The sequence below is a fragment of the Saccopteryx leptura genome, chromosome 1, assembly GCF_036850995.1.
Source record: "Saccopteryx leptura isolate mSacLep1 chromosome 1, mSacLep1_pri_phased_curated, whole genome shotgun sequence".
Taxonomy (NCBI): Eukaryota; Metazoa; Chordata; class Mammalia; order Chiroptera; family Emballonuridae; genus Saccopteryx; species Saccopteryx leptura.
This window is the reverse complement of record NC_089503.1, coordinates 159449401-159475648: the sequence shown is the minus strand read 5'-3', so window position 1 is coordinate 159475648 and position 26248 is coordinate 159449401. Positions and strand designations below refer to the sequence as shown.

At 43.9% G+C, this 26248-nt stretch overlaps 1 protein-coding gene across 3 annotated transcripts in view; it reads right to left on the bottom strand.

Moving 5' to 3' along the window:
• Positions 1–26248, bottom strand: part of LOC136401083 (uncharacterized) — a 126045-nt gene that overhangs the window by 66242 nt on the left and 33555 nt on the right. The window contains exons 4-5 of one of the 3 annotated variants that reach the window (XR_010750465.1): positions 19245–20068; positions 16411–19124 (exon numbers count right to left, since the gene is read on the bottom strand). The exons of 1 other annotated variant lie outside the window; for it this stretch is intronic. Coding sequence is in view for 1 of the 2 variants with exons in the window: in XM_066378779.1 (XP_066234876.1) it covers positions 19982–20068 (87 nt within the window). In the remaining variant the exon portion in view is untranslated. Of the gene's footprint in view, positions 1–16410; positions 20069–26248 lie in introns of those variants that run through there. One more of the 3 variants, XM_066378779.1, reaches the window with a different exon arrangement.

Genomic DNA, 26248 nt, shown 5'->3' with positions numbered 1-26248 from the left:
AAAAGAAGAAACTTGGTTTTCTCTCTCCTGGTCTTCTCATGAACGGTGAGGGTGAGATTAAGGAGAATATAGCTTCATCTTCCAAAGCTGGGGTTTGCACAGTTATTGAGCCTATAAAATCCACAGAAAATAACCAAGAAACACATTCTGGGATAGCCTGGACGCTAAGATCAAGAGTAATATTGGTGCTGTTTTAACGAAGCTGTGAAAATATAGCTAATTTGATATGCTGAGAAAATGATCATGTGCAAATATAGTTCTATAGTTAATGGTTCAGCACTGAAAATTACCAAGTGTCAATTAAAACTATCTTGATTTCTTTGTGAGCCAAGTTTTCCCAGTCTGGTGTGAGGACAGTCGGCAGGCTCAGGGGGGACACAGCGCTCATTAGAAACCGGCCACCGCCAGCCAGTCTCTCCACTGGGTGGCTCACACTCACCTTCTCCCGTGAAACTGAATTATAATGCACTACAGCAATGAAAAACGCACGCTCATTTTTCACGACTTTTCCTTTTGCCTCTACCAGAGACCAGAGTTTTGGCATCTTTATTGTGTCATTAATTTTAGTTATGCTCTAAACATGGAGTAAGGAGGTCTTCAAGGCTACGGGTGACTGACAGTGTTTAGATGAGTTCAATTAAGTTTCTTGTGTTTGGAGAATCTTGAGAAGATAAATAAATCACCGAGACTTTCATTATGAAAACCGCCACTTGGCAACAGTGATGCTTCTGGGAAAGCAACGAAGATTTATGTCCGAGGCAGGGGACAGACAGCCCATGGGGCGCACTGTGAGGGAGCCGCTTCCCTGGCATAGAGCGAACTAAACAAAGCATCCACTCTGTGAGTGCGTGCCACCTGTCGCCACCCAGACACACCTGTTCCAGTTCTCTCCTTGCTAAGGCTGTGGATGGAGAGCCTCCCTTCACTCATGTCCGTCACACAGGCTTATGGTGAGGAGGTGGTGCCCATCAGCGATCGATAATTCCGTGGCAACACATCTGAGCCCTGCTGTTCAATTCCCAGGACCTCCCATGACCCCCTGCTCTGCTCTTCAAGTCCTGTTTCCTCCTAGGACTCCTTTCTACCCTGGGCACAGCCTTCACACAGAGAGAACAGGGACCTGTGAGCCCTTCGGAATTCCCAGCGGGAGCAGTGCACCATCCTCCCTCATTCCTTGTCCCCGTGGCCTCCCTCCATCCCAGGGGCATCTGTGAACGACACTTATGAAGATCTCAGAGGTCATTACGAAGATCAAGGAAATTTGTATGCAAAACAAATTATTAAGCAGATTAAGGAATTACTGTTAATTTTGTTGCTTGTTTATGCTATGATGGTCATGTAAAAAATTTTAAGGCATATAAATTAGCACTATGCTCTGAGATACTTACAGATGAAATGACATAAGGCCTGAGTTTGCTTTTTAAATACTTCAGAAAGAAAGGGGTGGGGGGCATACCAGCAGGATCTTGTCATAGGACAGAAACCACACCATTGATTGTCATGGAAAATTGAACATGAACTACTAACCAGGTCACTGAACAGCAGAGAGGATCAGAGGTGCCGCGGGCAGGGCAGCTGCAGGGAGCAACAGGCCCAGGGGTGGGGAACACCGGGAAGGGGTCACAATGACCAGAACCCAGAGGCTCGGAGTCGGAGCCCCTCAGCTAGAACACAGACCTCTGAGAAGAGGACAGTATTAGTCTCTGAGCCCGAGGAAGGGCTCTCACAGCCTCAGAAATCTCGGGACAACTCCAAAAGGTACTCTGGCTGCCTGCTGTCCCTGACGGGGGTGGTGAGGCCAGTTTCTGTGCTAGAAAAAGTGCAAACTGGACATTCCTGTTGCTCTGGAAGGGCTGACCACTGCCAGGGTGAAGCAGCATCGTGGAGAGGTGCAACAGAGAGCCACCAGGAAGAGGCAGGTCCCTCTCCCCTGGGCCTCAGCCTCCCTCTAGCATCTGCATGGGTGGAGTCCAGAAGGGAGCCAGCTGGCAGAACAGAGGTGAGGTTGGAGGAGACCCAGCCCCAACACCTCAGAGAGCATGCAGCAGGGGGGTTGGAGCTGAGAGGACAGCTTAACTGGCAGGAGGGGACACACAGAACCATGGAGGTTCACTGTTGAAATTGGATGGTGTGGGGGGTTGATATACTATTCTCTCTAGTTCTGTGCATGTTTGAAAATTTTCTATAGTTAAAGTAAAAAAGAGGAGCTGACAGGCTTACTTTTTAAAAAATCTTTTAAACTGTTGGTGTTATTATTTTGAACATATCAAAAATTTTAACAGGTTCGATTCCTGGCCAGGGCACACAGGAGAAGCGCCTATCTGCTTCTCCACCTCTCCCCCTCTCCTTCCTCTCTGTCTCTCTCTTCCCCTCCCGCAGCCAAGGGTCCATTGGAGCAAAGTTGGCCCTGGCACTGAGGATGGCTCCATGGCCTCTGCCTCAGGCACTAGAATGGCTTTGGTTGCAAAGGAGCAACAGCCCAGATGGGCAGAGCATTATCCCCCTGGTGGGCACATGCAGGAGCCTGTCTCTCTGCCTCTCCACTTCTCACTTCAGAAAAAAAATTAAAATTAAAAAAAATTTTTTTAATGAAAACCAATATATTTTTTAAAGATATACAATTCTGCCATTAAAGAAAAAAAATTCTTGTTTAGATAATATTTTATGTACTGGCCCTCTCAGTACACAGAGAATTCAATTTAATCCTCTTTACCCTTTCTCTATCTTTATTTTTCTACTTTAAGACCAAGTTGAGTTCTCAGCCTCCATTTGCATTTAAGGACATGACCTAGCTCATTGTGAGGTTGCCAAAATTACATTTTAACTTTTCTTCATGCATCTTTTCTTTTGTTCTTTCATCATTGCTACTCCTTTTGAACTCCCTGCAGTTAGCCCATGGACACAGCATAATCCACGGCGTTCAGTGGAACCACCAGGAAAGGCTGCTGTGGGAAATGAGCCGTGAGCCCCAATGGAGCCCTCTGTGTCACCTGGGCCAAGGCTGGGCATGTCATTCTTCTTTCCAGTCTATAGGCTGCCCCTAGCCCAACACAGAAATGGTCATAAAATACGTTACACCTCAACTGAAGAATATGAACGATTCCAGGCAAACCCCCACCCTGTCATATTTGAATAGTTTGTTTTAGAAAGACTGCCCTTGCTAAAACGTGGAGAGTGAATTAAGTAAGAGCAAGACAGGAGCTAAGGAGAATTCTGAAACAGTAATTCAGAAAAAAAGTGGATAACAACCTGGAATAATAAGATAATGGCAAGGGATGAAAAGCATTTAAGTGGTCCAAGAGTTATTAAGGAGATGGAACCTACAGGATTTGAACATGTATTGGAAGTGGAGCCGCAAGACAGAAAAGTTAAAAGTGACTTCTACATTTCTTGTCTGTATGATTCGGTAAGTGGTTGACGCTCTCATTCACCAAGAGAGAAAATACAGGGGGAATAATTAGAGGGAGGAGATGTTGAGTCTTTCTTTAGTGTGAAGATTCTGAGGGACATCCATGCAGGGGTGTAAAATATACAGATACAGGGTCAAGAACCTGGGCTTTGAAGGATAAGGGATAAAGGGATAAAGGAAGAGTTCTTCTTTTGGTTTTGATAAATAATTGCATTTGTTTTTAATCCCACAAAGATACACAAATATAGTATTTGAGTTGTAACAAAATCGAACAGCATACACAAAGAGTCTCTTGAATACCCTCCCCCAGGTTCATTTCTCCCTATATGTAACTGCTATTATTGCCTACTTCTAGATACATGCAGAATTTCTCCCTGCCTTTACATACTAGATACATGGCTTACAGAACTGTGTGTTGTTTGTTTGTTTACCTGAAAGGTATATGGCAGTCTTAGGTCTGGTTCTGCATGCAGGGGAGTTAATGGAGGAATGAATTGTTGGGACAACACCTGTAAGGGAGTCAGGGAGCTAGGCTGAACTGTGGAGCAAGTCCAACTGACGTCTCTGCCACATTACTGGGGCAGTCTAGCACTAGGACAGGCCTTCAGGCAAAGGGACTAGGCCATTTTACCCTCACATTATACTCAGTCCTGACAGAGCTGCTCCTGAAGAGGGGACTGAGGGAAATTCCCAGAGAGGGCCTTCCCTGGGCTCTTTCTGCAGCTACACCCCTACAGCTGGAGAAATGAGTGCAGTGAGCTGGAAGGGACACCTGAGGACACATCACAGTGTCCCCTCTACAGGCCGCACACACAGCGTGTGAAATTTGTTTGTAAACCTAAGACTATGTCCTGGAGGTCATTCCTTGTCAGTAGCTAGAATGATCTTATCCTTTTTAACGGCTAGATAGTATTCCACCTGATGATGTATCACAGTCTCTATAATCATTCTTATTAATGGACATTCAAGTTGTTTCCAACTCTTTACTGTTAGACATAGACCTGCAGGTCAAATTAACTTCCAGCTTCTGGTAATACGGGAATGAGTTCCCCACTAGAAGACCCTGGATATTATACAAAAGCAAACTGCCCAAAGTCACTGGAGAGTGAACAGAAGCAGACAGGCTGCTGTGGGGAATAAACACTTGGTGGGAGAGGAGGGCTATGATGCAAGTTCCCCATTTCTGTGGCTTTTAGTCTCGGGTTAATATGGTTCATTTGGCATTTTGGCACCTGCTGGAGAGGGCACTGGTGGAAAAACCCACAGTCTTTCTGGTTAGCAGAATCAGAAAAGTGAAGCTGGGAAACTTGCTGAAGTGAGTGGAGGAATCTCGGGAGGAGAGAGAAAGGAGCCCGAGAAGGTCCCTCAATTCTGTCCCCCCACGTCTCAGGCTGACCTATGAACCACGCATGCATGGAGCAAAATAAAACACTTCAGCTAAAGCAAATGATTTGAATCAAGACCAGAGCTGCTGCCTAAAGAAACACAGTCTGTGGTTCAAGCCTAGCCAAGAGAGTTGCCTGCTACAGCAAAGGAAATAATACACATCAGAGAAAAACAACAAACACCAGAATCTTCATAATTTCCCATTCATAATGGACATGATAATTCCAAAGTGACTTGACATATGAAGAATCAGGGAAATGGAGCACATTTCCAAGAGAAGAGAAACTGAAACAAATCAGACCTTGAGATGAACCAGATGCTGAACTAACTGATACTGTCAAGGCAGTTATTGAACTCTCCTTGATAAAGTAAAGTGAAGTATGTACTCAGTAATGAAAACAGAAAACTCATCAGAGATACTTAAACAACAACAAAGAAGTAGAGATTCTAAATCTGAAAAATATAGTAACTGAAAATTTTAAATTACTGAATAAACTTTAATAACTAAATGGAGCTGTTTCAAAGTAAGTGAGCCAGACCTGTGGTGGCGCAGTAGAAAGAGTGTTGACCTGGAATGCTGGGTTCACTGGTTTGAAGCCCTGGGCTTGCCTGGTCAAGGCACATACAACAAGCAATCAACGAACTACTAAAGTGAAGCAACTATGAGTTAATACTTCTTGCTCTCTCCTCTCTTCTTTCTGTAAAGTCAATAAATAAAATCCTTTTTTTTAAGGCCCTGGCTCAATAGCTCAGTTGGTTAGAACATCACCTTGAAGCACAGAGGTTGCCAGTTCAATCCCAAGTCAGGGCCCAGACAAGAACAGATTGATGTTCCTCTCTCTCTCTTTCTCTCTCTCTCTCTCTCTCTCAATCTCTCTCTCTCTCGCTCTCTTTCTTCCTTTCTCTCTAAAATCAGAAAGAAAGAAAGAAAGAAAGAAAGAAAGAAAGAAAGAAAGAAAGAAAGAGAAATGAATATGAAAATAAATCAATGACATTATCTAAATAGGTAAACGGGAAAAAAAGTTTGAAAAATGAACAAGGGACGTCTCAGATAATACTATAATAGTTCAACATAGAGTCAGCTTCAGAAAAGAGAGAAAGAATAGAGAAGAAAAACATATTTGAAGTAATAATGGCCAAACGTTTCCCAAATTTGTTGAAAACAGAAATTTACAGAGTCAAGATGCTGTGTGTCAACACCAATTAGAATAACATGAAGACACTAACATTAAAATACATCAACTGTAGAGCCAAAGATAAAGAAAAACCCTTGGAAACAATAAAAGAAAAATGACACAGAATGAAATTAAGAAATAAACTATCATCAGAAACCATGGAAATGTCTTGAAAGTGCTGACAGAAAAAAATTTATCCAGCAAAAATATCCTTCAAAGATGAAGGCAAAATAAAAACAATTCCAGATAAAAGAGAACAGAGAGATTTTGTTTCCAGATCAACTATAAGAAATGCCAAAGGAAGTTTCTGAGGCTAAAGGGAAAAAGAGTCTAGATAGAATTTTGGATCTTCAGAAAAGAATGAAGAGCATCAGAAACAGTAAAAATAAATAGCTGAGGAAATGAAAAATGTTTTCTTTTCCTCTTAATTTTTAAAATAACTGTTTAAAGCAAAAAAATATGACATTGTTTTGTGAGATTTATAATATAGGTATATGTAATATATATAAAAACCATAACACAAAGGACAGAACAAGAGTGGATATAACTCTAAATATTTGCAAAGTTTCCACAATTTAAACAAAGTTAAAAAACTTTGTTTTCACATGTTAACTGTGAAAAATTAAGGATATATGTTGTAATCCTTAGTCAACAACTAAGGAAAACATGAAAATTTTAAAAAGCCAATAAAAGCCTGACCTGTGGTGGTGCAGTGGATAAAGCATTGACCTAGCAGTTGAGATCACTGGTTCAAAAATCCTGGCTTGCCCAGTCAAGGTACATGCAAGAACTATGAACTGATGCTTCCTGTTACTCCTTCCTGCCTTTCTCTCTCTCTCCTCTTTCTAAAATCAATTTTTAAAATCTTACAGGCCTGACCTGTGGTGGCGCAGTGGATAAAGCGTCGACTGGAAATGCTGAGGTCGCTGGTTCGAAACCCTGGGCTTGCCTGGTCAAGGCACATATGGGAGTTGATGCTTCCAGCTCCTCCCCACTTCTCTCTCTGTCTCTCCTCTCTCTGTCTCTCTCTCTCTTCTATAAAATGAATAAATAAATAAATAAAAATTAAATCTGGTCTAAAATTAAAAGTATATTTAAAAAAAATAAAATAATAAAATAAAATCTTACAAAGAAAACACACAACTTTTGAAAAGCCACTAAGGAAATTTAAATTGATTTTTAAATATTCAAATATTTTTAAAGGCAATAAATGAAAAACATAAAGTAAAAAACCAGAAGAGACAGGTAAAAATAAAACAAAGGATTAAAATGGTGGACCTACCTAATAAATCAATAATTACATTAAATATTAATGGATTAAACAATTCAACCAACAGGCAGAGATTGTCACAATGGATTTTAAAAAATACCATCTATAGAAGACACACTTTAAATCTGAAGATGCAAATAGTTTTAAAGTAAATAAATGGAAATGCATATACTATACTTTTCAAATAAAAGCATAGGAATGCTGCAATGTCTGTATGAATATCAGATAAAATAGATTTCAAGATATGAGTTGAAATGTATTTCTCAAAAAGTTATGTTAAAGTTCTAACCCAGTACCTGTGAATGTGACCTTTCCTGGAAATATGGTCTTTGCTGATATAATCAAGTAGGTCATCGAAGATAAACCCTACTCCAATGATAAGTGTCTTCATAAGAAGAAGGCAATTTGGACACAGGGAGAAGAATTCTATGTGATGACATAGGCTGAGATTGGACAGATATGTCTACAAGCCAAGAAACACCAAGCATTGCAGACAACCAACAGAAGCTGGAAGAGGCAAGGACAGATTCTTCCCTAGAGCCCTCAGAGCGAATATGGCCCTGCCCACTCTGGTCTTCTAGCCTCCAGAACTGAGAGAATAAATTTCTTTTGTTCTAAAACACCAAGTTTATGTTACTTTTTCATTTTTTAGCAATTCTAAGAAACTAACACACCAAACAAAAAGTATTATCCCAGAAAAAGAGGGATATTTCATTTTAATAAAAGGGTCAGTTTATGAGGAAGGCATAACAGTCATAAACGTGTATGTAACTAATAAGAGAGATTCAAAAGACGAGATAAAAACAGAATTAAAGGGAAGAATTGATCAATTCAGACCTTAGAGACTTTATCAATCTTCTCTCAGCAATTCATAGAATAACTAGACTAAAAAATCAGCAAAGACATAGAAGATTGAAAAAAACACTATAAAGGAAAGAAGATCAGTTTGCCTTGGAACATTCTTTTCTGCCTTTTCTGCAATTTTTCTGATGTCCTCAATTATAGTCCTCATCTTTCTTCTGATAGCCGACATGTTTATCCCATTTCTCTCCCAAATTTGTGGTTGCAAATGTCTTTAATTTGCTTTTAAAAATAAATATCTTTCATCTTACATCATTTATACAGCTTTTTTTTTTCTTTTTGTATCCTTCCGAAGCTGGAAACGGGGAGAGACAGACAGACTCCCGCATGCGCCCGACCGGGATCCACCCGGCACGTCCACTAGGGGCGACGCTCTGCCCACCAGGGGGCGATGCTCTGCCCCTCCGGGGTGTCGCCCTGCCGCGACCAGAGCCACTCCAGCGCCCGGGGCAGAGGCCAAGGAGCCATCCCCAGCGCCAGGGCCATCCTTGCTCCAATGGAGCCCCAGCTGCGGGAGGGGAAGAGAGAGACAGAGAGGAAGGGGGTGGGGGGCGGAGAAGTAAATGGGCGCCTCTCCTATGCGCCCTGGCTGGGAATGGAACCTGAGTCCCCCGCACGCCAGGCCGACGCTCCACCACCGAGCCAACCGGCCAGGGCCTATACAGCATTTTTTTTAAACTCTTTTTTCTTGGTCAGTTATTTTAAAGTGTCTCTTTCTTATCAAGTATCTCTTCCACACATTGCTCTATTCTGTTTTGTTCTAAATTCATATTCCTTCTTATGGATTTCTGGGTTCCTTGAAACAATAGAATAATAATAGCAAACACTTCCAAATGCTCTAAATATATTCAGTCTTATAATCATTTGCTACAGCCCTATGAAGAAATATGATTATTATTCCTATTTTATTGATCAGGCCATTAAACCACAGAGAAGTTAAGTAGCTGAACACAGCCAGTAAATGGTAAACCACCTGAGTCTTAGCTATACTCTTAACTACTGGGCTATGGAGTATCTCCCCAGATTGCCAAATTAAATATCTTGATTCCTTTTTAATAATAACTTATTTTTTATGTCCTTTTCATCAATGTCCTCATTTTCAAAGAATTTGCTCATTCTATCAGTTATCTCATTCTTCATCAAATAACTTTTATAATAATGCTTTTATCATTATAAAAAATTTCTTTCTAAGCCTTCTGTGGTACACTGAAAAATGCTTCCCCCAAAAAAGATATTCATGTCCTAATCTCTGGAAGCTGTGAATATTATTTTATGTGACAAAGTCTTGGTAAATGTGACTAAGTTAAGGATCTTCAGATGGGAAGATCATCCTGAATTACCTGGGTGGGCCCTAAGTTAATCACATGTATCCGTAAGAGAGAAGCAGAAGCAGATCTGACACACACAGGGAGGAAGAAGCAATGCAAAGACAGAACAGAGAGGGATTTGAAGATGCTGGTCTTGAAGATTGAAGTGATGTAGCCACAAGCCAAGGAATGTCAGCAGTCACCAGAAGCTGGGAGAAGCAAGGAACAGATTCCGAAGTACAACTCTGCTCACATCTAGATTTCTACCTAGTGAGGCTGAGTTCAGACTCTAACCTCCATAACTATGACAATGAATTTCTGTTGTTTTAAGCCCACTATGTGCCAGGCTGTAGGGATTAACATGTACAGTAGTATCTTTATTCTGAAAGAGCTTGGTTCAATTTTGGACAGTGCTTGGCAGGGTGATTTCAAACAAAAAACATGAAAAGAATATAAGACTGAGAAAGTCTATGAGATCACTCAGAAGGCAGGTGAATTTGAGAAGACCAAGTCTGGCTTCTTCAAGGAGGTAACATCCAATCTGAGGCTTACACACGAAGTAAGGGTGAGCCAGGCAGAGGAAACAGCATGTGCAAAGGCAGCAATTGGTTCATCTCTCAGGTCTTTTGCATCTTAAGGCACCCTGTGTTCCTTCAATTAACTGATAAGACCCACAAAAGGTCTTTTCTTCTGGACCTCATGCTTGTTAGTGTTCTGCACGTTTATTCAAAGGGGAAAGCATAATTTTAACATAACCAGTTTCCTTGCTTTCTCTTCTGACAACATGCTTCAGTAGAATCAGCAGCTGAGGGTTGGGAATGAGAGTCCTAGTTCCCATTTCCATGTCTCCTATGCCTGTTTTTATATCTCCACAGTTCATGAGTTTCTTGATAGAACACACAGGACGTGGCACACGTGAATATGTCTTTAGAAGTAGGTGTGGCCAGAATGGAGGCCACCCTCTCACTCAACCCCTAAACATGACCTTCGGAAACTTACTTTTAATTTTCAGTGTTCCCAAAGTTTCAGGAAAGCCACTGCATGATTTTTCTGCTTCGTTGAAAAGATCTTGGCCATCTTTAACAACAGCTTGACCTCACCATGCAGCTCGATCATTAATTCATTGTGCACAGGAACTGCCCTCCACCTTGCTTGTCTTTGCCCTGACTCTCAGCCAGAAACCATACATAGAAAAGATGAAGGGAGAAATGCATACAAGCAGCTGTTTTCTCTTCTTCTTGCCTTTATTGAGAGAGAGAAAGAGAGAGAGAGCCATATTTAGGCCCATGTTTTGCACAGTTCTTAGCTCATGCAGATTCTTTACCAATGTCTACCAAGATATTTCTTCGCACTCTTCATCAACATCATTATAACAATGTGATGCATTTAAGGGGAATTGGATACTGATGCCTGTGTGAGCTTTCAACTTGCCAAACAACTTTTAAGGTTAGAGGAAGCAGTTTGATAATAATGATCAACAATCAGAACACATTTTTAGACTTTGTTTCCGAATTGAAGGCAGTAGGAGAGGAAATGGATGGCTGCGTAGAGAAAAGGGTGCCTTTCAGAGTATAGCCGAATAGATAGAGCTAGCCCCCCTTACCCTCAATTTCACAAACATTTGGGTGGCTGAGTTACACTGCTTCCAGCCCTGCTCCAGAAGGTCTTTGTTTATCTTTGCAAGGACAATTAAGTGACAGGAATGTGTAATACAGTGAAGGCTGCCAACACAAACAGCTCTCTTTAAACATTATGTAAAAGTGGCTATTGTTGCTGGTGTTTCTGCAAGAGTCAGAAACCACTTGCTAATAGTTTAATACCATTTCTCTGCAGACTAGCCGATCCTATTGCAGAAGAGGGACCATGTGGTCTGCTGGTTAGAAAGAAGTCTGAATGGACCCAAATTTTACAACATAGCTGAGCGACTGACTCATGGGCTACACTGCTTAACCTCTTGGGGCTTGTTGGGAAGTTTGATAAGACATGAGGTTGGACTGAAATCATTAGTGGTGCAGCTGGTTTGCACCACAGGGTAGAGTTTGAGACTGCTGGGCTGACCAAGTACCACCCTGTGGGCTGCGATTGGTAAAGGTAAGCCTCACGAGATGCAAGGGGAGTTCAGGCTGGTGAGAACATCATGCAAAGGAGAGGGGAGCCCTCTGCAGAATCAGCAAATGAGTATTTCTCATCTGTTTCCCCGTCCAGCCTCAGCCCATAATTCTATTTCTCTGTAAAGTAGATCTGAAACAGATCTCAGCCGTGTCTAGTTTCTCCAGCGCAGCAGATAGTAGCGACTGCGCTAACGGACAAGTATTCTGCAGGGCGCCATGTGCTCCTTTCTTCGGGGACACTGTGGGGACTCAGTGTGAGATCAGCTGTGCTGAGACAGGGATGAACTTGAGAGAAATGAGGAGCAAACCCTTCCTTGGGTCATCATAGGGGACAGAGTTTACATAAAACACATACACTGCAGCCTGACCAGGCAGTGGCACAGTGGATAGAGCATCGCAGTGGACTGGGATGCAGAGGACCCAGGTTCGAGACCCTGAGGTCACCAGCTTGGACCCAAGGTCGCTGGCTCCAGCAAGGGGTTACTCGGTCTGCTGAAGGCCCGCGGTCAAGGCACGTATGAGAAAGCAATCAATGAACAACTAAGGTGTCACAATGAAAAACTGATGATTGATGTTTCTCATCTCTCTCCGTTCCTGTCTGTCTCTATCTATCCCTCTCTCTGACTCTCTGTCTCTGTAAAAAAAACTCAAAAAACAAAACAAAAAAACCCCACATACACTCCAATGGAAAGATGATTGAATGAACATTGGTGAGTTAAGTTAAAAGTGAAAATAATTTGAGAAAGAAATATTTATCTCATAGGAAACTGACATTTGGTATTGCCATTGGGTTTCTGAAGGACATTAAAGGCATTTCAAGCATGGTGGTTTTGGACCCGGTACATGGAATTGACCACAGTTTCATCATCCAGGACTGCCCCTTGATGGCGAGACTTCTGATAAAACCTACAAAAGTCTAGATAGGTAATGTGTAGTTTACTCTAAGCCCCTAGGGAGTTTCCAAACTGCCTGAGAAACTGATAAATTGTGTGTGAGGCCAATAATAGTTGGTTTGTGTTTAAAACACCTTTTAGCCAGGCTAGCCCTAAACAGGTCAAAGGAGACTTGCTTTGGATAAGTAAACCATTAGAGGGGACTAGAATTAACAAGACAGATATGGTTGTTTGCTACACTAACTGTTCACAAATTCACAGGTAGCCATCTGAGCTGAGTATATTTTTTCCTTCATCCTATCATGGATGGAAACTGTCATCTCTGTTAAGAGTGGCTGAAAAGACACTCTCAGTACCCACATGAGGCTGTCCTCTACCTGATGATTCTAGACATGACTTCCCGGGCCCACCAGATGCAAAGTTTAAAGCCCTTGACACCTCCATAGGAGGGGTACTTGGTTCTACCATGAACTCCCAAAGAACCAAGAGGAAAACACTGCCATCATTTTGGGGTGAATGAGATGAATGAGAATGATAAGAATTGAGAATAAGAAAAGAAATTCAGAAGGAGCCAAGTAGTAAACCAAAGATTTAATAGTAAGATTTGAGCCTAACTGACCTGAGTAGAGAGATTGGGATTACAAAGGACTTCCCAAGAACCCTGCGCTCACTCTACTACAACTACCTGTCACTCACCCGTTCATTTTGCAGACATTCACTGATCACCATCGGCTTGCGTAGCACTGCCACAGGGACTGCATAGGATTCAAAGATGACTGGCAACATGACAACTGGAAACACATAACGTTTGAGCACCGACCCAAAATACATATTGTGTGTAATAATATATATATGCCAAATTAGTAATTCAGAGTGATGTGGGCATTTTGGTTTAAAAGAGAGAGAGAGAGAGATCACTTATTTAAGTGAGATTGAATTGGGAAGAATGGACAAAAGACAAAAAGAATGGCATAAATAAGCTAGCAGAAGTCTGATAATGCAAGGTGTGTTCTGTAGACAGTGGTTTCTGTATATAGCAGGGTCCTTTTAGGGGAATGCAAGTATCAAAGATTAGTGAGAGGCCTTGAATGATAGACTTTACTATAGACAATGGGAATATTTGAGTGTTTGAGACATTCATTCATTCTTTCATTCATGCAACAACCATTGCTGGAGTACGTTACATGTACCAGATCCTTGTTTCGGCTTTGAAAATTTAAGAAAAACAAGAATTTATCACTGCTTTTAACGCATTTATATTCTAGTAGGGAAACATCCTGCAAACCAATAATTAGCAAAAAGCGCTACATTAAGTGGTAAATATGGCCAACTCTGATACCATGCAGAACTGGGTTTAAGTTTTTTTTTTTGGTTTTTTTTTTCATTTTTCTGAAGCTGGAAACAGGGAGAGACAGTCAGACAGACTCCCGCATGTGCCCGACCGGGATCCACCTGGCACGCCCACCAGGGGCGATGCTCTGCCCACCAGGGGTGATGCTCTGCCCATCCTGGGCGTCGCCATGTTGCAACCAGAGCCACTCTAGCGCCTGAGGCAGAGGCCACAGAGCCATCCCCAGCGCCCGGGCCATCTTTGCTCCAATGGAGCCTTGGCTGCGGGAGGGGAAGAGAGAGACAGAGAGGAAAGCGCGGCGGAGGGGTGGAGAAGCAAATGGGCGCTTCTCCTGTGTGCCCTGGCCGGGAATCGAACCCGGGTCCTCCGCATGCTAGGCTGATGCTCTACCGCTGAGCCAACCGGCCAGGGCGGGTTTAAGTTTTATCTACGCCACATGCCAGCTATTAAACCTGGACAAATCACTTACATTTCTCATCTGTAAAATGAGGTTAATGATGGTTTCTATTTCATAGGACTGTCATGAAGCTTAAGTTATGTAATTAATATAAAGCATTTAATAATTATGGGCACACTGAAGCACTCTATAATGTTTACTATCATCAAAATGATCATTTTCAGGACATTAGTATCTATAGAAAGGGAGAAATCAACATTACCGTACTAAATACAGAAGTGTCTGCCAAGAAAGCATTCCAGAAAAAATAATGTCATGTCAGGTTTGGGGAGGATACACTGAAATTCAGCAAACATGGGGCAGAGCATTCTAGGCAGAGCACAGAACATGTGTGAAGGCATGGGGGAAGGCAACAGCATGTTCAAGGGCTTGTGAAGAGTCTTATGTTGCTGTCAACCAGAGTACAATGAGTAGCAGGACTGGGGCGGGCGTATGTCTTGAGCCTGATATCGAACCACAGTCTTCAGCCTCAGGGCCCCTGGCGCTGGACTGGGCTCCCCTTCTCCAGAGAAGCGAGCCCCAGGACCACAGCTGCTCCTCGTTGGCTTTCACCAGCCCACCATCTGAAACTGGGTTTCCCTGTGGCTGGGGATGTAGGGGGTTGGCTCTTGGGGGAAATCCATCACTGAATCCCCAGCAGACTTCCCCTCACCCTTCATTCACAGGCTCACTCCTAGACAAACAGCAAATCATTTCCCCTGTCTAGACATGTTATTGTTTGAACAAAACAGGGGTTCTGTTAAGAAGAAAGAACCAGGTGTCCTGAGTGGGCAGCATCAGTGCCCACCACACCCTCTACTAGACGCAAGTTCCTGAGGGTAGACCCATTAATCATTGTTTTGGAACCTCCAGGGTAGAGCACAGCATCTGACAACAGATGTTCAATAAATGTTTGTTAAATGAATGAAAATAAAGCGTGGAATAATATAAAACACGTAAGCATGGGGAAGTAAGAAAGTTGCAGAATTGTACAGATTCTTATAATCTTGGCCTCTAACTCTCAGTTCCTTTCACGGAAGGTAACTTGAAGAGAGGAAAGTCATAAAAGGAGTTTTATGCTTTATGGTGGTAATCTGACGTGAGTCCAACACAAAGTGCGAAGTTTATAAGCAGAGAGGCTGGTGTCTCTGTGAAGAAGCTTTGTATATATTTTAGATCGTGGACGGCTGAAATGACACCGAATAAGGAGTGCGTGGGAAGGCGGGCTCGCTGTGCCCCACACGAATGACAGTTGCTAGAGAGTCGGCTGTCACACCCAGAAGGGGCAAAGACCCGACCCTTCTCTTTTTTTTTTTTTTTGAATTTTTCTGAAGTTGGAAACGGGGAGGCAGTCAGACAGACTCCTGCATGCGCCCGACCAGGATCCACCCGGCATGCCCACCAGGGGGCGATGCTCTGCCCATCTGGGGCATCGCTCCGTTGCAACCAGAGCCATTCTAGCGCCTGAGGCAGAGGCCACAGAGCCATCCTCAGTGCCCGGCCAACTTTGCTCCAATGGAGCCTTGACTGCGGGAGGGGAAGAGAGAGACAGAGAGGAAGGAGAGGAGGAGGGGTGGAGAAGCAGATGGACTTCCTGTGTGCCCTGGCTGGGAATCGAACCTGGGACTCCTGCACGCCAGGCCGACGCTCTACCACTGAGCCAATCGGCCAGGGCCGACTCTTCTCTTTTTTAAGAGCAAGAAAGCCTTTCCTGAAGGTCCACAGTGGACACTCCCTCACACTTCCTTGAACAGGATCAGGCCACGCCCACTCCTCAGCCACCCCGTGTCCCTGGGAAGAGGCGTGGCCTCAGTGTGACTGGGTAGCCATTCTGTGGGATGGGTGCTGGTGGGAAAGTCGGCGTGGCGACCAGTCTGCTTAGGATTCACTGCCATACTGCAGGTTAAGAAGTTGTTTTATTCACAGTGATAAAAACAGTTATGAAAGTAGGATGTAAGAAATATTTTGAAGAGAGAACAGTCATTAATTGACTATGGGGGAGGGCTGGGCAAGTTTGAGGGAAAAATCAAAGAGGTTCCGAGGTTGAATGTCTCCTCAAAATTGATCTATAGCAACAAGAGGAAGATGCAGAGCCACTTAGTATGATACTTCCAGAAACGTTGAAGCTATTCCCAGACTTCAAGTTCAGTTGTGGTTAACAAAGAACAAACAAACAAAACCCAAAGAAACCAGCAGAATGCAGGACTCGGAGCATTTTATTATGTGGCAAGACAGGCAAGTTCAGCGAAGACCAACATACACATTAAATTGTTCACATGGTTCATGACCCTTCATCTCCCAGGAGACTGAAAAAGCGAGAAGGAGGGCCATTGTTCTGCCCTGAATTTTGAACAGTTGCAACAAACGAGTTAAGAAGAAAAGAACAACTAGGCAGCAAGTAGCAGCTTCAACTCTGGGCAAGGGGGGAGGAATAGCATGAGCTCAGTCACACACAGGCTCTCTACTTGAGGGGGCTAGGTTCTCAGAGCTCAGAGAAGTCCATAAGATGTTGGAGGCTCCCATTAAGACATCTGATAATAATTCTACCCAACACAGATGACCCAGGACTGGGAGAGGTGGCTGCAACAAGTTAGATGGTTGACTGAGATGCTCTTTGAGGATCCCACATTTTAAAAGAATATCCATTAAAAGATGGGATGCATCATTGTCATGTGGTGGATTAAACCTTGGCTATGAAGTCAGAGCGAAGGGAGTTGAATCCTGGCACTGACTCTTAGTAGCTGTGTGGCCTTAGACAAGTTGCATAACTGATCTGTGCCTTCTTCCCTCATCTTTAACCTTTCCTCTCCTTGTCCCCACCTTCTCCTGCCTTTCTCTTTCTCTTCGCTGTGTCAGGTTGTGGGACTGAAGCCCACTGGCCTGAGACACTGATGATCCATCCAGGAGAGCAGTGGGCTGTGTGCCTGGCAGATCTACGTGAGATCGAGCAGGTATCTTAGGCAGCTGGGAGGACCCAGGGATGAACCCGTAGAAATACTGCTCATTGTGTTTAAGGGAGTTTGGCTCTGGGAGGGGAACTGTATCCCAAATTTCAAAAAGTACAGCAATACAGATGCCCCCCAAAGTAGGCTAGTCACCTCAGTGTGGAACTTGAGCCACCTTCTAGAATAGGTTATTAAAGGAGAGCTGAGCGACTGGAAATGGAGACTTAGAGAGCCAGCCCAGCCCTACTTCATTCTCTCTTCTGACAGGTTAATACACCAACGTCAACAAGGAATGTGGTAGACACAGTGAGTCTGGAGGTCACGAGACAGTTGACAAAGTTTCTCATGAAATATTTGAAGAAAAATAGAGAATGTGGATGGGGGCAGAGAGAGTCAAGGCGAAGGGTGCTGAGTAACAGTCCCCATCAACCTGGAGGCACCTGGAGGCTAGTGTCCGGGGAAACATCACCCACATCACTCTCCTCAACAAGGATGAGGTTGGCAGGAAACCTTTGCCTTACCTAATCTCCCTTTTCTTTTTTAAGAGAAAATGCGCTTTCATGTTGCATATATAAATGAAAAGTAACTTTAAAATCTGTATATATTTTGAATAATAAAACATTTAATACAATTTTATAATAAATTTTAATCATTAAAATAACCATTTTAATAATAAAATATCCTTTTGATATTTTCCCACCTTTGTCAAGAGAGATTTCAATCATCTAAGTTTTTTGTGCTTAGGTGATTGCAAAAATGGTTTTAATTATCCACCCTTTCCTATATCTACAGACCTTGCAGCATATCCCATCAAGACATGTCCTTTGTGACCTGGTGACTTTCCATGGCTAATAAAATGGACAGAAGTAACTGTGTGCCAGTTCTGAACGCAGGTCTTACGTGGATATGTGTGTTTCCGCTTTCTTTCTGCCCTCAGTGTATAAACAAGCCTAAGCTATCCTGATAGATGATTTTTAAAAAAAGCAAAAAATGGCCTTGACTCCAGCAGACAGCCAGAGAACTGCCAGTATAGGAGGCTGTCCAAGACCAGCACTGTCCGCCACCCAACCGCTTACACTTGAGCAAGCTCAGTCAAGATCAGACGGGTCTAAACCAGTTCAGCTTAACTTCCTAGCTGATCTGTTGACTCATGAGCATTAATAAAAAGCTATTGTGCAAATTCCCGGCTTTGGGGGAAGTTTGTTACGTAGCAGAAGCTAACTATTACTCCCCATACAAGCCTGTCCCTCTGTATCTGTCTTCTTACTCTGGTGCTCATATCCTTTGCATGAGCCATGCTGTGAACAGATCACTGTGTCATTTCCACAGCTGTGAAAATGCAGAACCTCTGCCTGGTCTCCTACCTTACCCATCCTTCTCATCCGGATGATTCCTACTCACTGGAGACTGTGTCAGACACCTCTATTCCAGGCAGCATTTCAGAGCTCCCTTTCTCCAGAGCTCTTCACAGCTCCTGCTGGGTGCCTCTCCTTCACTGCTGACAGTCCCTATCTAGCCTTTGTCACAGCTCTTATCGTGGGTCACATTATCTGTTTACTCAGCTTTCCATTCTTGTTGTGCTCTGAATGCCTTGAAGGTAGAAATCTTGTCCTTTATCTGTTTATTCCAGCAACTAGTACAAGTCCTCACAAGTACTCAGTACTCTACAAATGTTTGTTAAATGATATAAACTCAATGGAGAGAGAGAGAGAGAGAGAGAATTTAGCCTTAAAAAGATAAGATACAAAGGGGTGAGCAAATTTAATAAATACACCATTAGCTTGGGAACAGCTACAGGTTGCCAATCAGATCTGCCTTAGTCCTGAGTAACCAGTTGACAAATTTTCGATGAAAACTGTTGTATCTATAAAGGATGGCTGAAGAGATACCCAAGCATTCATATGAATTTCAAAGATGGAAATGTGGGTATCGTGAGGTTACTGCCTTCTGACATGCCACAGAGGGGCATAGGATGCTGTTCTGCAAGACATACAGAAGAAAATGCTGACTGAGCAACAACTATGTGCCAGGCACTGTTCTAGGCACAGGCAAGCCTCCTGAGCAGAAACCAGACAAAATCCCTGCTTTTGTGAAACTCACTTTTAGGCGCATCCAGGAAACAAAGATGATAGGCAGAGAGAGAGAGCAAAGGAGCACAGCCACGTTTCCTGAGAACTGCCCAGGGGCTCTGTGTGAAACCTCGGTGGTTCTCCAACAAGCTTCCTGCTTGCCGATGCCCACTGGAGTGGGTGTCAGTTATCTGCGACCTGACGGGTCTTAACTGAGACCTACAGGAAATGTATCTGACTCTATATCCACAACCACTTGGGCAGAGAAGAAGGAACGTTTTAAGATCAGTAGGTCAGAAGCTAGTGGGAGAGAATGAGAACATTTTCCTTGCCATCCTTCCATATATCAGTCTCGAATTTCGGGTCTCTGAGTATCTTGTTTCCATAACAAGGAAGACTGGGAGAAGCTGCTTCCCCAGATATTTGGTATGGCAGAGCAAAGGTTATATGATAGGCTGAGTTTTATGGTCTCTACCGCATCCAGGTATTATTAATATTGCTACATAACTGTGCGATAAGCAAGGAAGTACCTTCTCCACCCAGGCTTACAATAATAAATAAAATCATTCCAAAACAAGAAAGAAAGAAAAAACCCTCTTTGCCCCAGGAGCTTAGAGGGGAGGTAAGTGAAACAACACAGGACAGAAATACGGCCTGAGATGAGTTCAGGAAGTTTTAAATAGATCGTGTCAGAGCGTGGTTGGGTTTCCAGGGGCTTTTGGAGAGAGCAAAGGAAAAGCTACTTGGATGGCGATTAGGCTGGTGTGCTCAGCAGAGGGGCGCTGGTCCTAGGACAGCGTGTACCTCGTCCTCCAAGGAGCTTGCGTTCCTCGGGCTTTTCATTTTGGAATCAACCTATTAAGTAAGAGGATAAAGAGAGATTAAAAAAAAATTTACAGAAGCACCTTGCTGTTTCGCCAAATCTACTTTTATTTTAATGACTCTGACATGAGATGCAGATCTTTCCATTTTCCACTGGCTGATTAATTTCCTGTTGACTCCGAAGGTAACTGAAAACCGTTTGGATGGAGTAGAAATAGCCTAATGCAAGTGATTCTTGGTAATGGATTGAGTCACTTGAGGCCAGCCCATAGGGCTGCCTTTGAGCACTTGTTGATTTAAAATGTGCCCACCAATAAACATATTCAACATCAAGTCATTCTTCTGCTTTTCTCAGAGCTAATCCAAGTTGTGAAATCAGCTCTGACTGCTCCATCCTCCTGCCCAGTCCCCTTTCTTTGACTTTTCCCATCAGTCTGGACACTTTCCTCACTCTCTGCAGGTCCAGGTTCCTCCACGTCACCACATTATCACAACCCACTGAAAAGAATATGCTTGTATATAAGTCACGTACACTTGACTATGAATTTAAGTCAGAATACTTCTCCTAAGGTACCCACATATTAATCCTTGCATTTGAATGGGGGAGGGGTTTAAGAGAAAACGTGATGGGCTGCTTCTTCAAAGACTCCACTTTAGGCTTCATGCAAAAAGCCTTGGTTTTCTGGGCCAGAAACTTCACCTGTTAGTCTTATTTTTTAAATTCTATTAACACCAGAAGTTTCACTAGATACATTTCTAAAGTTCACCCTGCTCTTAAAGCTATGGATTCCCAACATTAGAAGGGTATTTGAGCAGAGTGGGGGCCTCCCCATGTCCCTGAGCCAGTCCCACTGTGTTCGGCCCCTCCATCTCCATGCCAGGAGATCCAAAGACACCTCCTAGCAACGGATATCCCATGTCTTCAGATCTTCTCTTTGAGAAACTGCCTGCCAGCACTTTATGCAAGAAAAGTTACATTCATTGTTATGAGTATCTACTCAAATCTAAAATTCCTAATATTGCCCTGGCTAGTTTGCTCAGCAGTAGAGTGTCGGCCCAGTGTGTGAATGTCCCAGGTTTGATTCCTGGTCAGGGTACACAGGAGAAGCAGTCATCTGCTTCTCCACCCCTTCCTTCCCTTCTCCCTTCTCCCTTCTCTTTCTCTCTCTCTCTCTCTTCCCCTGCCACAGCCATGGCTGGGTGGAGCAAGTTGGCCCCAGGCACTGAGGATAGCTCCATGGCCTCCGCCTCAGGTGCTAAAATAGCTCAGTTGCTGAGCAATGGAGCAACAGCCCCAGATGGGCAGAGTATCGTCCCATAGTGGGCTTGCCAGTTGGATCCCATTCAGGGTGCATGCATGAGTCTGTCTCTCTGCCTCCCCACTTCTCACTGAAGAAAAATAAAACCTAATGTTAACTTCCTAATGCAACCTAATACAGTGTGACCACCAAAAATACATTTAAAACTAAGAAATGAAGAAACACACAAGCTTTAAGCTTCAGTCAAATCACTTTCTGTGGAACTGCCAACGCGCTCCTGTCCCCAGGTGTGCACTTCCCGCACGGCTCTCCAGACAGGACAGTGGTCTATGACTTTGGGTACACATTAAATCCCTGGAGGAGCTTTTAGAAGTCCTGAGCCTAGGTCATCTCCCAGACCAGGGGTCCCCAAACTTTTTACACAGGGGGCCAGTTCACTGTCCCTCAGACCATTGGAGGGCCGGACTATAAAAAAAACTATGAACAAATCCCTATGCACACTGCACAAATCTTATTTTCAAGTAAAAAAACAAAATGGGAGCAAATACAGTATTTAAATTTAAATCAACAAACTGACCAGTATTTCAATGGGAACTATGCTCCTCTCACTGACCACCAATGAAAGAGGTGCCCTTTCCGGAAGTGCGGCGGGGACCGGATAAATGGACTCAGGGGGTCGCATGTGGCCCGTAGGCCATAGTTTGGGGACCCCTGTCCCAGACCATTTGTATTAGCCTTTCTCTGTGCATCAACCCCACCTTCTCCAGCACAATGGCCCAAACACCAGTGCTGGACGTTGCTGTAAAATACAGCTTGTTTTGCCTTTGCTTTAATCCCCTTTCCCACCGAAAAAGAGATCAACTGTCCCCTTTCTCTGTCACAAATCTTCATACAGCCTTTCTCTTGTTAATTCCCACTGTTAGCACGCTCTCTGGCTCTAGCTAGTTTGTACCCAGACGGCTGAACTTCCCACCTCCTTTGCAGCCACCCCGCTGCCTTCCACTTAGAAACGCCCAGACACAGTATAAGGTGAGCTTCATCCTCACCTGCTGAGTTTCCATCTCCAGTCTGCCAGGGCATAATTATTTTGCTCTGGAAAATCTTCATCAAATTTGCATGCTCTTTTCCTTTCTAAGGCCAAACTTATTATACATTTGTTAAGTATCTATTGCAATGTAACAGCATTACCACAAATTTACTAGCTTGTGACAACATACACTATCTCACAGCTCCTGTGTGTCAGAAGTCCAGAACAACTTAGTTGGGGCCTGTGCCTAGTCCTCAAAGGCTCTCATCACCGTCAGCTGGGGTTGCAGCCTCATCTGAGGCCCAACTGGAGAAGACTCCGCTTTCCAGCTCATTTGGGTTGATGGCAGCATTCAGTTCCCTGCAGTTGCAGGATTGGGAACTTCTGTTTCCTGTTGGCCAGTAGCCAGAGGCTACCCTGAGCAACACATTCTGTACAGACAGCTCACAACAGCGGCAGCTTTCTTTATTCAAAGGCAGCAAGAGAGGGGGCTCCTCACAAAGTGGGAATTACAACCATACTAATGTGATCAATTATACATCATCATAATCTCATTCTCTTTGCTGTGTCCAGTTGGTCAGAAGCAAGCCACAGGGCCTGTCCACACTCAAGGGAAGGAATAAGCGCATGACCAGCAGGAGGCAGAGGCTGTGAAGCCACCTTAGAGCTTGTCTTCCACGGTGGGCTATGGGCACCCACCTCCCTGCAGCTTCTTCTGAATCTCCCCTCTTCCCCACCTCTTCTCCCACCTGCCAGTCTCTGTCCCGGCTGCTCCAAACTTGAAGTGCAAGGGAAGAAAATTTCTTCCACCCCACCCCTTATACCAAGGATATTGAAAGGCATTTGGGCAGAAAGCCTTCATTGCTTGTTAAAGTGATACAATTTGGCAACGTAATTCAGAGCACAGAGAGGTCAAGTCTCCCTTAACATAAAGAAGCCTCAGTATTGGTTCACAAGAAACAGAATCAAATGTATGTGGTCGGAGGAATACAAGTTTATCATGATAATCAAACGGTTATAGTCGGAGGGAAATTAATCCTTGTTAAAATGAGGTGGGTTTAATTTTGGACATTCAAAGAGAGAGAGTAAGACATAAGCCAGAGTTAAAGCCCTTTTTTTCTTTCTCACTGGCCAAAGCTTACCCCAGTATGTGCACTACTCCCCCACACCAGTCATCTTAGGGTCCAGAAAGTACTACTTTTGCTGCCTACCCAGCAGAAGGTAGGCCAAGAAGAAAGGCATTACAGAAGATGCAAACCATAAGAAAGTACAAATGATGTAGGCCTTGATCATTCCTCTGCAGAGTGGCAAAGGTAGACGAAGGGATATGAGAGCACACATCAGAATTAGCTACAGCTGTAAGAAAGAGAAATTACCAAGTAAGAGTGACTTAATCAAGAAAGAAGATGGTCTCTCTTGTGTTCCAAAAGTCTGTGGGTGGGCACAGCAAGGCTGGTAACCAGCCCATGAGGGTCAGGGAAGCAGGCTCCGTCCCTATGCTGCTCTTCCATATGCAGTCTGATGGTCAAAGTGGCTGCTAGAGCCCTGGGCATTGCTTCTGCCTTCCAGTCAGTAGGAAGGAAAAGGGAGAGGAGAAAAGTACCTTCTTCTCCATTTAAGGACACATTGTGAAAAGTCCGACCTGGCTCCCAGGAAATCTTAGAAATGTAGTCTCTATCCTAAGGCACTTTATTAAACATCTAGATGAACATCAGCTATCTAAAAATGAGTGATATGCCTCCGGGGGGACAACAGCAGCCTCTGACACTGGTGTGGTGACATGGAAATGCACCCCAGTTAGCCCTTCCGGAGAGACTCCCCGTCCCGGCTTCAGGAGTGCTGTCAGTGCACAGCCTTCAGCTCCTGTGCTGAGGTCAGCCTCAGCTGCAGGGACCACCTGGCCCAAGAACCTGCTCACATCCAGTGACTGAGATGGGGACATGGCAGTTGGCCGTTCCACCTGGTGTGGGACCACTTGAACAGGTCATTTGAACTCCAGAGCCCCAGCCCCCACCATGGAATTGGCTAAGGTTACCATTGGGAGACTCCAGAGTTCTGTTTATCCTTTACCCCAATCCCGGCCCACTCCCTCCTTTCACAGCTATGGACCCCAAGTGCACTACCTAATAAACATCCAGTGCCCCAAACTGCCTCCCACGGAACGCATGTGCACTAACTAGGGGAGAGGACACAGAGAGAAGACTATAGGCAGTAAACTGAGAAGAGGAAGAGGAAGGAAATAGGTAAGTCCACAAGGGACACTTATTAGTCAGTGCTCTCCAGAAAAAAATGGAACCTACTGTGTGTGTGTGTGTGTGTGTGTGTGTGTGTGTGTGTAAAGATAAAGAGATTTATCTTTACAAAATTCAGAGGCTAGTGAACCCCAATGTGGGCTGGCAGGCTTGAGAGCCAAGAAAACCAATAGGCAGATGAAGTTCAAAGATAGTCTTCTAGAGAATCCCCTCTTGCTTGAGGAAGCTGGTATTTTTATTCTACTCAGCCTTCAACTGATTGAATGAGGCCCACCCACATTATGGAGAGCAGTTTGCTTACTCCCAGTTCACAGATTTTAATGCTATCTCATCTAAAGATAACCTCAAGGTGATACATAAAATTTACCATCAGAGACACTCCGTCAAGGTTCAGGATACTCCCTTCTGGAACGTCCATGGATCTCCCTTCATCCTCTAACACACACACACACACACACACACACACACACACACACACACACATACACCCCTTGAGTGGTACAAGAAAGCAAGCTGCCTGATTTCAGCATCTCTTCCCCTGCCCTGTAAAGCTGTAAGACTTTACAGAATCATTGGGTGAAGGACTGTTCCAGACATTTTAACATCAAAAATACAAAAGGAATGTCTTTCTCCACCAAGAGAGATATGACAGCAGCTGTTGAGGGGATGTGTGGGCCATGGAGAGTGTGTGTACAAGCAATAAGCAAGCCAGGAAGGGCCATCCTTCCCTACTTTCTGTTCCCAGGTGAGTGTTCTTGCCAAGGTAGCAGCAGCAAAGGGCTGCGCAGCCGCCCAGCGCATCCTCCCAGCTCCAGGCTGACCTAATGCCATTCCTTCTCCAATGTCCCCGCCCTTATATGTCCTCTTGGAACTCCTTTTTGTTCTATATAGATCAAGTTCAGTGTATATTACAGCCATTTTTGTCTTTTCTCTTACATTACTGGCAACCTGACTGCCGAGATGATCTCTACTCTCTCACATGCACCTACATGGGCAAAGGATGCTCTGACTTCTCATTGCCTTCAAAAAGGTCAGGACCAAGATCCTACCATTAGGAACACAGATGTCAGTAAGGTTACTATATCTTCCTTGTCCAAAAAGTTTATACACGGTGTGGTCAAAGTAGGTGTACAGTTGTGAGTGCACAGAACACAATATATTCTTATATTATTATTTATTTATTATTGTATTATTTTCCATATGAACAACTGTAAACCTACTTTTCCCCACCTTGTATATTCTATAAATGATAATAAAAGACTTAGTGTAAGGCCAGGAGCCGCCATCGTGGCCATTCACATGCAGGTTCGCATTGGATTCGGACAGTCGGTAAAGAAACAGCGGAGCCAAAAACTGATGGGCCATAGTCTTTAATTCTAGCTTGCACCCGGCGGGCAAGTAAAAATACACACTGGGCTCCAAAACCCAGTCACATTCAGTGCTCACAAAGCTACTGACTTATCCGAGTTTCCTAGAATCAAAGGTTTCTAGCTCACCAGACTTATTCACCTCTGTTCCCCATCTCCTTCCTTATCCCAGATACAAACTCTACACAAACTGGCATCTCACTCAGCACTCCGCCATTTTGGCTGCTTCTCCTGGCCTCCTCCACATGGCCTTTCTCTGCTCTCCCTTCTAATGATAATCTCAGGAACCAAGAGCACAAACTCTCGTT